The sequence below is a fragment of the Hypomesus transpacificus genome, chromosome 3, assembly GCF_021917145.1.
Source record: "Hypomesus transpacificus isolate Combined female chromosome 3, fHypTra1, whole genome shotgun sequence".
NCBI classification, from domain to species: Eukaryota; Metazoa; Chordata; class Actinopteri; order Osmeriformes; family Osmeridae; genus Hypomesus; species Hypomesus transpacificus.
Window position 1 is genome coordinate 1,356,023 of NC_061062.1, and position 12,732 is coordinate 1,368,754.

The 12,732-nt window shown below is 44.1% G+C and overlaps 1 protein-coding gene across 1 annotated transcript; it reads left to right on the forward strand.

Moving 5' to 3' along the window:
- Window positions 1-6: 6 nt before the first annotated feature.
- prox2 (prospero homeobox 2) lies at window positions 7-8,402 on the forward strand. The gene is made up of 5 exons (XM_047048481.1): window positions 7-272; window positions 2,031-3,617; window positions 5,200-5,309; window positions 6,457-6,651; window positions 7,771-8,402. Exons 2-5 carry the CDS (start codon window positions 2,111-2,113, stop codon window positions 7,936-7,938), a joined length of 1,980 nt encoding a protein of 659 aa, XP_046904437.1. The 5' UTR covers window positions 7-272; window positions 2,031-2,110; the 3' UTR covers window positions 7,939-8,402.
- Window positions 8,403-12,732: the final 4,330 nt, after the last annotated feature.

Sequence of the window (12,732 nt, forward strand, 5' to 3'; positions counted from 1 at the left end):
AAAATAATACATACTGCTACGGCCAACAGCCCTAATGCTAAACTGTGTTGACATCACAGACTAAACAAATCTCTAGTAGCCAGACAAATCGGGTGGTCAAGAGATTTTTCCCTTGTATTCTACGGGATTTCCACGTGTCCAGTTGTGTCTCAACAACTCCCATTTATATTTAGAAGCCACGCCTATATTCCGGTTTGCTATGACAGTGTCTCTCTCTCATCACCTCATCCCTGCCTCTTGGTGCAGCAACTCCACTGTCCTCAACGCAACAGGTAAGGCGCATGCTGTTACTATACTTTGACACACGCGCTAGTAGTGACAAATTAGAATTGTTTAGATTATATAATGAAAATAATTACAATACTATGTTTTGTGTAATTTATCACAGCAAGTGTTTGTGAAAGTTTTTCAAAGATTCACATTTCAAGCACACAATCATTTCGGGGTATGCTCTCACGATTGGGTAGCACATAACAAGCATGAAAAAAACAATATTTTTGAAGTTTAATGTTTGTGTTTTCTGAAAATGGGGAAAAACTTTTTGTGTATTGGTCAATAAATAGTAAAACTGTTTAGGCGCGTCAGGCTGCGTCTTCACGTCTGAAGCTCTTCTAGTTTTGTATTTGGACTTTAAATGCCATGAGTTGTTGATAATCTTGAAACAAATCTTGGTCATTATTATTAGTTTGGCTGTATTAATGCATTATTATAGTTCAGTTACGAAATCAACAACATCTTTATTTGATTGAAGAGTGAAATAACACATCCAGTAATTTTATTTATTCTATAATCTTACCTGTCCACCAGTCACTGCAATGGATACTTCAGTCTATATTACACAATTTTCCGTAAATGATAGACTATAGATCAATTCTGTTGCAAGTGTAAAATAGTATTCCCGTGTGGAATATTATTTATACTTCCCAAGCCTGTATTTCTGTTGGTATTACATGTATATACTGAGGTTAGATGATATGTTGTTATTACATGTATATACTGAGGTTAGATAATATGTTGTTATTACATGTATATACTGAGGTTAGATGGTCCATTTGACTGTGGCAGTTTTTGGGCTGTGAGTTTATTAACTAAATATATTACTGAGCCAACTTTATTGCACAGTAAAATAAGATTACATATTGTAAGCGCTATACACATGTTTTAGGCCTATCTTTTTGGTAACTCCTTCTATATATTAATTAATGCATTTTAGATTGAAGATACAATTGTATATTGGATTGTACATTGATTAATGGTATTTACAATGTATCATCAAAAAGACTGAATGCTATCTAAAGTAGGCTATTTTATTTGTTTATTGTTTATGTATTAAAATAATAATAATACACATAACAAATAACAAATTACTTTTAGTAACCAAGGCAAGGCAAAAACGTATAGAACCGCAATGAAAACAAATAACACAATCAGGATTGGTGTAGGTTTTCTTATGTATAACTAATGGCTATGTATTCTGTCATTACTTACTTTCCACCCTAGTTGAAAAACATAACCTATTGAACATGAACAGTGTAAAGTTACTTAAGAAGACAATAATTCTCATATCAATACTTGCATGAATTATCTTTGCAATTTCTCAAGCCGTTCAAAAACGGATTTAAAATACCTTTCATGAGTTAAGAATTGTTTTTCATTTTATCAGTCAGATTGATGAAAGGAGACACAAGTGCTGTTTAATTTATTTATTTTTTGCCTCAAGATCTTGATATTATGGTGGATGCAGGTCTTCTTATAATGATCCTTTGACATTTAATACTATCAATATGTCATTTCACAATTTGCCGACGGAAGAACTCTTCTTAAAATTAGAAAGGTTTATAGTTTCTTCAGTGAAGCAGCGTAATAATTTTTAAGAAAACACAATTATTTTCTTTGAGAGCACAGTCTATATTCAAGCATCAATAGGTGGAATCCATTGAGGCAAAACATGTGACGTAAGACAGAGAACTGTAAAAATGATTGAGACTGTGATGTACCAAAGCCTCACGGAGCCTCTGTTCTGTTTCCAGGGCCTCAGATCTGAGGAGAACTCTGTGGTCTGCTCTCTCCCTGTCATCCCCACGAGGCGTCACAAGTAGCACCCAGCAGCATGAACCTCAGCCTGTCTGACCACAACATGCAAACCCCCAGCGACGGCTGCTCAGAGGACCACAAACCCGACCTCATGATCCCCTGCTTCCGCAGGAACACGTATGAGGAGCCCATGACCACCTACTCCAACAGCTCCTTGATCTCTCAGTTCCTGCGCAAGACCATCCAGAACAAGAGGACCATGGACGACAGCCATTTCTACCTCCCGCCGTCCGCGGTGTCCAGTTCCACCATGGCTGACTCCTGCCAGGAGGACCAGAGCAGCGTCTCCTCCAAGGACAGCACGGCCGAATCTGCTTCCCCGGGGGGGCAGCTCTCCACGGGGGCCAGCCCGGAGGGAGAGCGACCGCTCAGTGATCACCTCAAGGCCAAACGCGCCCGCGTGGAGAGCATCATCAGAGGGATGTCCGGGTCCCCCAACAGCCGGCTCCACGGGGACAACGGGAGGCCGGACTCGGAGGCCAGGGAGGCCTACCGGGAGAACAAACGCAAACAGCGGCTGCCCCAGCATCAGGAGCACTGCGTCAACGAGGCAGCCCAAGTCAGCAGAGGCAGCAGCAAGGATGAAGAGTGCCACAAGCTGAAGGAGCAGTTGCAGAGCATGCAGACGCTGCTCCGTCAGCTGCAGGAGAAGTTCCTACAGGTCTACAACCAGGAGGACGCGGAGCGCAAGGAGACAGGGGAGGAGGTGCCCTCTGGCAGCACCCTGGGACACCACGGCCCGGACGAGGACAAGGAGGGCGGCTACGAGGACGATTATGAGAAGCAAAATGACCCGGTGACCGGCGAAGATGGGGACAGGGGGAAGGCTGAGGGAGGTCACCGCAGGGTCGACAGGAGCCTTCAGGAAACCTTGAAGCAGGAGCTGTCCAAGGCTGTGTCCGAGAGTGTCGACCTGGTGTTCAAGAAGCTGAGCTCTGCAGGAGTCAGTCTGTCTCCTCCGCAGCGCCTGTGCCCCAGTCCGGAGCTGCTCGCCCTGGACCCAGAGAAGAAGAACCAGGCGGCGTGTGTCCAGGAGCAGTCCCACGTTGATGACGTCATCAAACCCAGGTCTCTGGATTACTACGAGAGCCCCGCAACCCACAGCCCCCAAGACCAGACGGAGGCTCTCTCCCTGGTGGTCCGCAAGCCCACCCTGACCCAGCTTGGCTCGGCCGGCCAGGTGGTGAAGAGACCCTACCCCCTGCACCAGGCTCCGTTCCAGTTCAGTTACAGCACACCCCTGCACGACAGCCACATCCTGGAGCACCTCCTTAAATTCGGGCCTCACTCTAACTTCGGAGGCCTCCACTGCATGCCCCCGCCTCTGGACAGAACATCCCCAGACTCGGTGGACCTTGCCTGGGACAGCATGGCCATGAGGTCTAAGGTGACCTCCAGCCACCTTGCCCACCACCCTCGGCCCTCGGCCCTGGGGCCTGGGGACAGCCTGTGTCTCCCTCACGTCAAGATGGAATGTGGAGACCTGCAAAGCATGGCCGAGAGGAACTCCTACCTGGCTCTCAATATATCCTTGACTACACACAGGGTCTGTGTGTGTGTGTGTGTGTCTGTGTCTCTGTGCGTGTGTCTGTGTGTGTGTGTGCAACAGTTATTCTTTTCGACCTGTAAAACTGGGATACAACTTTATGGATATATAGAGGAAATATAGTAGGCTACCAAGAGAGTTACCTAGGTTTTACAATATTTACCATAGAAAATGAATAGCAACATAACAGGTATTTTTACTGTAGTATTTAAGTCTACAAACCAGCAGTAAGCTTGCATTCCCAGTTAAACAATGACTGGTCGAGTTCATTGCAGTATGAGCAGATGCAATAAAAGCGACTTCAAGGAGAATTTTTTCTTTGATCTCTCTAACCCCCAAGAAAATTACAGCATCTTCTTTAATCTGAGCAGAGTAATGACTTTAAGTCCAGAAAAAGACAAATAAAAAGGAATACAAGGCTTTGATAAGAATTGTCAGGAACAAAAGCCAATTTTCAAAGGCAGTGAAAGCATCAGTTTCTTTTCAGGAAGCAGTGTTTTTTTAGACTTGAAAAGGTGCAGAATATATTCCTCTATCATCTGAGTGATGGGGGTGCATCTAAGAGGTCACGTCTGAGTGCCAGTGAACACCACAAGTGCCTTCAAACCACAACACTTGAGCTCCTGTCTTACATAGGATGGATGCCTCCATCAAAGTATACCATCTGTTTTTGACAAATTTACCATAAGTAACAATTTAAAATAACTTCCACTGAAATTGAAACAAAAACAACCCAGGAAGAAATTGTTTTTTTCTCTAAAGCTTTGTTTTATTTGAAGACTTGGAATTGCTAGTTGTAGTTTTTGTTACTGTAGTAAGATGACAAAGAAGTGTGTTTTTTTCAGAGTGACTCATCTTACGTCCATGATAAGGAAGGTCCTAAACATTGTCCTAAGTGCTCATTGTTGGGTAGCTATTAGGTCTTGGTTGTTTGGCTCAGAGCAGAATACGCTCTCTATGGATGCACTCTAGATTTGCAGTGCAAAGAGATCCACTTCTCTTTGAAATATTTCACATAAATATTTCATTCCAACTTCCTTATTTCAAAGGTAGAATTCCCTAATAAATGTATGGCGTGCTGTGGCTTGATAAGAAATTACCTAAGGCGTGTGGTTATGAAGGCGAAAAGGCGAGAGAAAGAAAAAAAAAAATAGTAAGTAAAGGAGATACCTTGATACGGCTAACAAAGAATGTACTTTAAATATAATATATTTTGCCATGAGGTCGATTAGTAAAAATAGCCTAGTGTTCTCAAAAAGATGGTAAAAATCTATTTACGAAAAGTCTTATCAAAGCTATCCTCTCCCCTCCTGGAGGAGAAGACACTAAAAGGGCCCCTTCCTAATTGAAATCCGTAATCTAATTCACACCGCTGTTTTGCCAATAAGCGCATGTTAGGGTCATAATTGACTCTCTCTTGTTACTTGAGAGCTGTTCGTCCGTCTAATCCAATCAAAACTGGAGTTAGAGGCAACACAACCCTAGCAGTCTATTAACGTTTCGTGAACTGATTTGTGAAGTGTGTCACAGCAGACGCTTCTAACTGCCTTAACGTTGACACATCCAGGAGGGTCTCACTCCCAATCATCTGAAGAAGGCCAAGCTCATGTTCTTCTACACCCGCTATCCCAGCTCCAACGTCCTGAAAACCTTCTTCCCAGACGTCAAGGTGAGCCATCTCCGTCCTTCCCAGAGCAGGAGGGATGTGGAGCCTGTGTAAGGGCTGCAGGTCGGAGGTCACGACTCTGTCTACCTGTGCCTGTGGATGGGGTGGCAGGGGTGGAACCAGCAGTGCGCTGGAGGAAGAACAAAGCAAGGGAGGGTTTACAGCAACAAAGCAGAAAAGCCAGGAGCATGTCCTGGGGTGGAGAGAGACAGGGGCTCATTCTCTCTTTAAAAAGCCACTCCAGTCAGCAAATGGAGTGACAAAAGGCCGTAGGAGAGGCAGTGCTATTGTGCTCAAACCCAGGCGAGGTTTTATACCGGTTGGACTGCAGCAACCGCCAGCCTGCAAGCTGCTAGCAGTGCTGGTCCTGACAGCTTCCTGTCTGTCAGGGTACATGACCTAGTCTCTTATTCTGCACACCCAGCTTCTCCTCAGGCCACTGGAACTGGGTCTTGGGGCTCCTCCCTAGCCTCCACCCTGGCCTCCCTAGCCTCCACCCTGGCCCTGCCCCGAGGTCGGGGGCGAGGCTGCAACCAGGCCGGGTCTTCTCCTTGCCCACACCCCTGTGGTGGGAAGTGGCAGGGAACAAAAGGAGCTCTAATCCTGGTGTCTGGTTCCATCCCGTCAGGCCGAGGCAGTGAGAGGGAATCTTCCTTCTGTCCACGCAGCGCCTGCTTTCTCACCCAGCCCAGTGGAGGGGGGAAACGTCTTTGATGCCTGCCCAGCCCTTGGGTCTTTTCTTCTGGGTGAAGAGATAGAACAACAGGGTGGATGTCAAGACTGAGTTTAGAAACACACAGCTATGACAGATGTTTTTTTTCTTTCTGTATAAGTTGATGGGAAAAGATCTGAGCAATTACTGTCGAATGAAGTGATGGAGCATTGCGATCCATATGGCTGAGGTGTTGATACCCCCAGAAAGGTCGATTCAGATCTTTCAGGAAAATACATAAATTGTAATTAATTTAAACCTGAGGAATTTAAGACACAGTTGAATCAAAACATTCATAACCTAAAATAATCATATTTGCTTGGAAAAATTCATTAAACACAGTTTGAGTGTACAGTTCTTTCCTTTATCACTTGATGATTAAGTCGGTGGAAACATGCATGACTGGATAATGGTCTCATCTCCTCCGCTTCTCTCCAGTTCAACCGCTGCATCACATCCCAGCTCATCAAGTGGTTCAGCAATTTCAGAGAATTCTACTACATCCAGATGGAGAAGTTTGCTCGTCAGGGCGTCGTAGACGGGGTCAACGACGTCAAGGACATGTCGGTCAGCCGGGACTCGGAGCTGTTCCGCGCCCTCAACATGCACTACAACAAAGCCAATGACTTCCAGGTACGTGAAGACCACCTGACCAGCCTGGTCTCTCTCCCACGGCTCAGCTTTTTAATAACGGCCGTTGCGGCAGTTAAATATGGTTTTCTTAGTAAAAGCTGTGTGTGGAGGGGGGGGGGCATGTTCGACCTGCCCCTGGTCCAACGGATGATGTAGTATAGCACACCAAAGCTTCCAACTATGATGTTTAACAGCATAAAATGTCTTAAAACTGGGCCTTTAACGGCATCTTTACTTTACAAAAGGAGATTATTTTTCCTCTTCAGTTATTTAAAGATGTATCGAGCGTTGTTGACTGTCACAGCTCTGACAGCAGCTGTGGTTGGCTCTGCTGGCGCCCTCCCCACGCACCTACAGAGCTGGGGTCCAGACGCCCGTGGCCCTCCCCTGACCCACACGCTACAGCACCTGTGGCGGGCTGGGCAGCCCTTATCTAAACTCCAGGGCGATGCTTTATCAAACTGTGGGAAGAGGAAGCCACAGAATCCCACTAAAACAACTGGGGATTAGAGGAGCAGTGCGCTTGACTGGGGCTCAGATTGCTACTGATGCGGAATGCTGAGAAAGATGCTGTGAATTCCGAGGGAGAAGGGAGGCTGGTGGGAAAGGGGCAGCCGTTGTCTTTACCTTGGGACCAAGACATTCCTCTCCCAGGGATGCTTTGTGTCGGGAGATGAGGGGAAAGAAAAATAAGTTATGCCAACAACTGTACGAGCTGGTCTATGGGAAATAACAGCAGCAGTCGTTCAGAGAGAGAAAGGAGAGAGAGGGAGAGAGAGGGAGAGAGAGGGGCAGAGAAAGGAGAGAGGGAGAGAGAGGGAGAGAGAGGGGCAGAGAAAGAAAGAGAGGGAAAGAGGGGGAGAGAGAGAGAGCCTCGTCCCAGCATCCTTGTATCCAGGCTTTGTCTCATGGTTGCTGGTGGGATTCCTGGGAGGGCCCTAACCTCTCACATCATCAGGGCTGGAATCTACTATTTGACGACCAGATGGTTTGTTTGATGTAGTGTGTTACGAGTTGAGCAAAAACTATTTGAAGGCGATGAGGGTTAGGAAAAGCTAGGACGCTTTCCAAAAAACGTCACTGTGATGTAAAACTTTGATTTATGTTTTCTTTAAGCAGGTTCCGGATAGGTTCCTTGAGGTTGCTGAAATAACCCTACACGAGTTTTACAATGCCATCTCAACATCCAAAGATTCAGACCCGTCGTGGAAGAAGGCCATATACAAGGTTATCTGCAAACTGGACAGTGATGTTCCTGACGAATTCAAATCATCCACCTGCCTATAGGACTTTGGACAGATAAAGACAACATTTTGCCAACAAATCTAAAAGCGAGAGAGATTTTAGTGTTGTAAATAAAACATTACCACGTCAGTCAAGGAATGATCTACTAAAATGTTATTTTTAAGCTACCTTTTTGCTTAATTAAATAGGTTATGTTGTCTTTAAACCGATTTTCAGTATTACATGCATTCTTTTTTCATTTTTTAAAGATGTTTAGGTGTATACAAAATATATTGTATAGCATGTTGGTTACGTATGGATCAGTGATATCTGACAGTTTGTGGAACTTGATGGTCATGGCAAAGACATAAATTGAGAATGTGGAAAACGTTTTGTACATTTTTGAAATGGTCTTTTGATTTATCTTGGGTATGTTTTGTGGTTTTACATCCTCTAATTCAGAAACAATTATAGAATCAACTCTCTGGGAATTCACTCTGCTTCTTTTTTGTTGGATCAAATACAGTTAGTGTATAATAAAACTAGAACTGTACATTTGAAGACACCATACCATGTTTTAAGATTATGTTACAGACAGTAATTTTACAGAAAGTTATAACATATTTTGTCATTAATTACAAGCATACAATCAAGATATTTGTCTCGTGTTTACTGTGAACATGCCACAAACTCTGTATTTTTGAGTGGTTAATATACAGTATAGAATAAAACTGCACTTAACTCTTATAATCTTAGTGTTGTGTGTTTAAAATAGGAATAACATGAATGTTACTCACTAGAGATATTTCACAGTTTCAAATAAATGTGTTTTCTATGACATGTTAGCGACTCTCCATCAAAAACATTTTGTTTAAATTGTGTGTCACTAAGACTCCTCTAATCCGGCCCATACAAACTGTGCTGCTCATGTTGTTCAATGAAGCCAATTCAAGTCGACTTTCTAAGGCCAGCATTCATTGTTGCAGCTCGCGCGGATGCGAACAACTGCCACGTCTTAAAAACAGACACAATGCATTCCCTCCTACTGACTAATGCCCAATGTGACCTCATATCAGAATAGTGCGACCAAAGCAAAATTCCACAAACCCATTGACTCTTTCTTCCAGGCACCCGCTCAGTGTGGTGATCACTTCACACACGCGTCTGTCACTGCCCTCCTGGCCCCCCTCCGGTCACACAACACACACACACACAACACGCACACACACAACACGCACACACACAACACGCACGCACACACACACACACGCACACACACATAAATAGAAATGTTGGTTGAACAAAATCCTGGAACGTCTAAATTAAAACACAGAAGGAGTGACAAAGTTCAGCTTTTCATTCAAGAGCTTTTACATCTTAGAAACTAAATGGGAAAAAAAAAATCAACTGACAAGAAGCACTTCATCAAAGTAGAACGTTTGGTGGTCATGTGATGAACTGTTTTGGCACAGCATAGAACAAACATTTAATTGGAAAACCTGTTAGGCACCCAAGTACCAATTACATTGGAAATGATAACATTAAAGAAATTAAAACACAAGTTTGATTGGCTTTGCGAGAAGGACTGGACAATGCAAACCTTTGTAATCATTTAATACATTTATTTTCAATTAGATCAATCTTCTTCCGTAATTGATTAAAATGTTCAACTCAATTAAAATGTCACTGGTTGAACCTAAGTGCTTTATTCCAATTAATTTGTTATGACATTTCCAGTACAAGACTTGGTAATGAGATGTTACTTTATTTCCTCCAGGAACACAGTGTCACTTATTGAGGGACATGTTGCACTTGTTGATTAGTTGTAACTGATGTAACTGCTTGTAGGCCTACTCACTGTGAATTATATTATATTACTGTTGCTTGCTTACCTCCAGGTACCCTCTGGAACTTCTGAGGATCATGTTGTTTAACTACATGCTCTTCTGGTTCTACTTATTTGCTTTTCACAATGTTTGCTTCACGTTATGGCTACCCGCAATGTTTTTGGGGCTATCTCGTTGTTTATGATCATTGACCTATGCACTTTTTGTAAAGCTGTCTCTTGGAAGTCGCTTTGGATAAAAGCGTCTTCCTGTAAATGTAGCATCTGACATGATGAAGGAAAACAAAGACAGTCGTCTCAAACGTGTCGAGCCTTCACAGTTCTTCTTCTGTGGTTTCTCTGAAGAGGAACTCTCACAGGCAAGCCAAATAGAAATAGTTATTTAAACGTTTAGGTAGGTGCATCCCTGAGAGCAATGCCAGAGCCAGATATGAAAGACTAAGCTTTTATGTATTGTGGTATACATTTGTTTGTCTGTAATCATGGCCATGGGTGTAAGGCATGTGCTAGCATGACTACCCATATAACTACTCATAACACCTACAGAGATGGAGCCTAGAGAATACTTATTGCAGAAGCTCAGTGGTTAGAGCATTTCCGTTTATCAAGTGGTTACAGTTTCAAATCTCTGTGCATTGCTTTGGATAAATAGCATCTGCTAAATGAATACATTATTAATGATAGATTTTACCCATAGAAACGACCTTGTTCCCAGAGACCTGTACCCATAGAGACCAGTCCTGGAGACCAGTTCACCTCATGTGCTGGAGGCCCACATGGTTGTGTTCAGAGAAACGGAGAGTTTCAGCCAACATGAAATATTGGCTGACACATACATGCCTGTCAATAAAATGATTGGGTTATTTATAAGTTCAACCAGGGATCAGACCTCTACCCCCAATGAGAATGTGACATGAATACAGTGCCTTGCTAAAGTGCTAAACCCCCTTGCTAATATAAATCCCTAATTTCACTGGATATCAATTAATACATTCATGTATTATTATGCAAAATATGAATGAATGAAAAAACGAAGGTTGTCTTTCTTCATGAAATACCAGCATTAAATGATATTAAACAATATATATTTTTTTTTATTATTATAATTTTTAGGGGTTCTGAGATAAAATGTAGGGGTGCTTGAGCATCCCTAAAAAGGGTCTAAAATTGCCACTGAGTTCAACAAAACAATTGTAGAATTTGACATTCGTTTTTCACATGTTTAATGTTCCACGTCAATTAATGTCTCACTGCAAAAAGAGACGAGTAAGCTACAGCAAAGCAAGAGAAGCGGTGCCACCTAGTGGCCGTTTGAGGAAACACAGCTGTGTTCTAACGTCATTGGCCGGGTTTCCCAGATTCGGTAAGAAGCAAGAAGCTTCTTAAGAGCATTCTAAGAGCGTTCTAGAGCGTTCTTAAAACGCTCCTAAGAAGCTCTAAGCATTAAGAGCTTCTTAACGAATCTGGGAAACCCGGCCATTATCAGACTCCTCTCAATGGCTGTAGAAAAAAATTGTAGAAAACCAACAAAATATCTCATTATAGGTTGATCATTTTGCTTACAAAATATTGTTTGTGGTTTTGGATTGCATGTTTTATCACAGTCAGATTGTTTAAATCCATAAACAGGTTGTAGTCACTGGCTCCTTTCAACAGAGCAAACTGGTTTGGAAAACAGAACATTTCTCTGTATTTATTCTACAGTATGGTAAACCATAAAGATCTCTTTAAAACATATTTAACAATCGTGTTGTACACGATGCCTCACAAAAATGACCCAACTGTAAACAGTGCCATGCAGAGAAAACGACATCAACAGCTTTGTATAGGGAGGAATATCGTTCTGAGAGAAGACACTGTGAGCAGAGTTCCAGGTGATGGTGCTGTGATCAAACCCAGGAGAGCTGGAGACTGAGGGGGAAAGGTGGAGGCACTGGGGCGGTTCTCCTGCTTAATCCTCCTTTTCTCCTCCGTGAGGGGCTCTCTGCCTGGGAGGTGAGGGGCTCTCTGCCTGGGAGGTGAGGGGCTCTCTGCCTGGGAGGTGAGGGGCTCTCTGCCTGGGAGGTGAGGGGCTCTCTGCCTGGGAGGTGAGGGGCAGCAGGGGACAGGAACTTGAGAATGGAGGACACTGACTTTAGGCTGCCCTTCAGACAGCCTCTCCTCGACGTAGTTTCGTGTGATCACCGGTAAATCTTTATTAATTTTAATTGGAGCCCCCATTTAAAAGAGCAATTAAAGCGGATTAATCGAGCCCATCCCGTATAATGTGTTCTGTTAATTAGTTTGTCAGCACTGTTTTAATATCGCCTAATGACTTCATATTTCAGGGCTGACATTAAAGGGATGCTGAATGGAAAGGAATGGTTTTATCAGAATGTGCCGTTGTCAGGGGCGATGTCCCCAGTCACCAGGCAAGGTCAGAACTGGGGCCCCGAGGTGGAAACAGGGGGCACACGCCTCAGGGACGCACACACACTTAACACACACGCACCCTGACACATCTAACGTACACACTCCTTCACACACTGATTGTCCTGTCGTGGAAACACACACACACAACTCGCACGCCCCTTCACTCTTTACCACAGAGACTCAGTGATTCTCTCTCTCCCGCCTCGACTCTCCCCCCTCACACACCCCCCGAGGGCTTGTGAAAGCAGGCATTTCAGTCTCCCAGGAGAGATCAAGAAGTCAGAGAGATATACTCCACCATACTGAGAGAGGAAGAAAAGACACACATGAAAGGCTCATCAATGTGTTGCATCTCGGCTGTGTCAGTGTTGACTTTAGACGCTGCAAATCTTCTGGGAGACAGAAACAGAGAGAGTCCCCAGCCCTGACCCTGAGAGAGAGGCCCATGGAGAGGCCCATGGCCCTATGAGAGAGAGGGGGGCCCATGGCCCTGTGTGAGAGGGAGAGGGGGGCCCATGGCCCTGTAAGAGAGAGAGGGGGGCCCATGGCCCTGTGAGAGAGAGAGGGGGGCCCATGGCCCTGTGTGAGAGGGAGAGGGG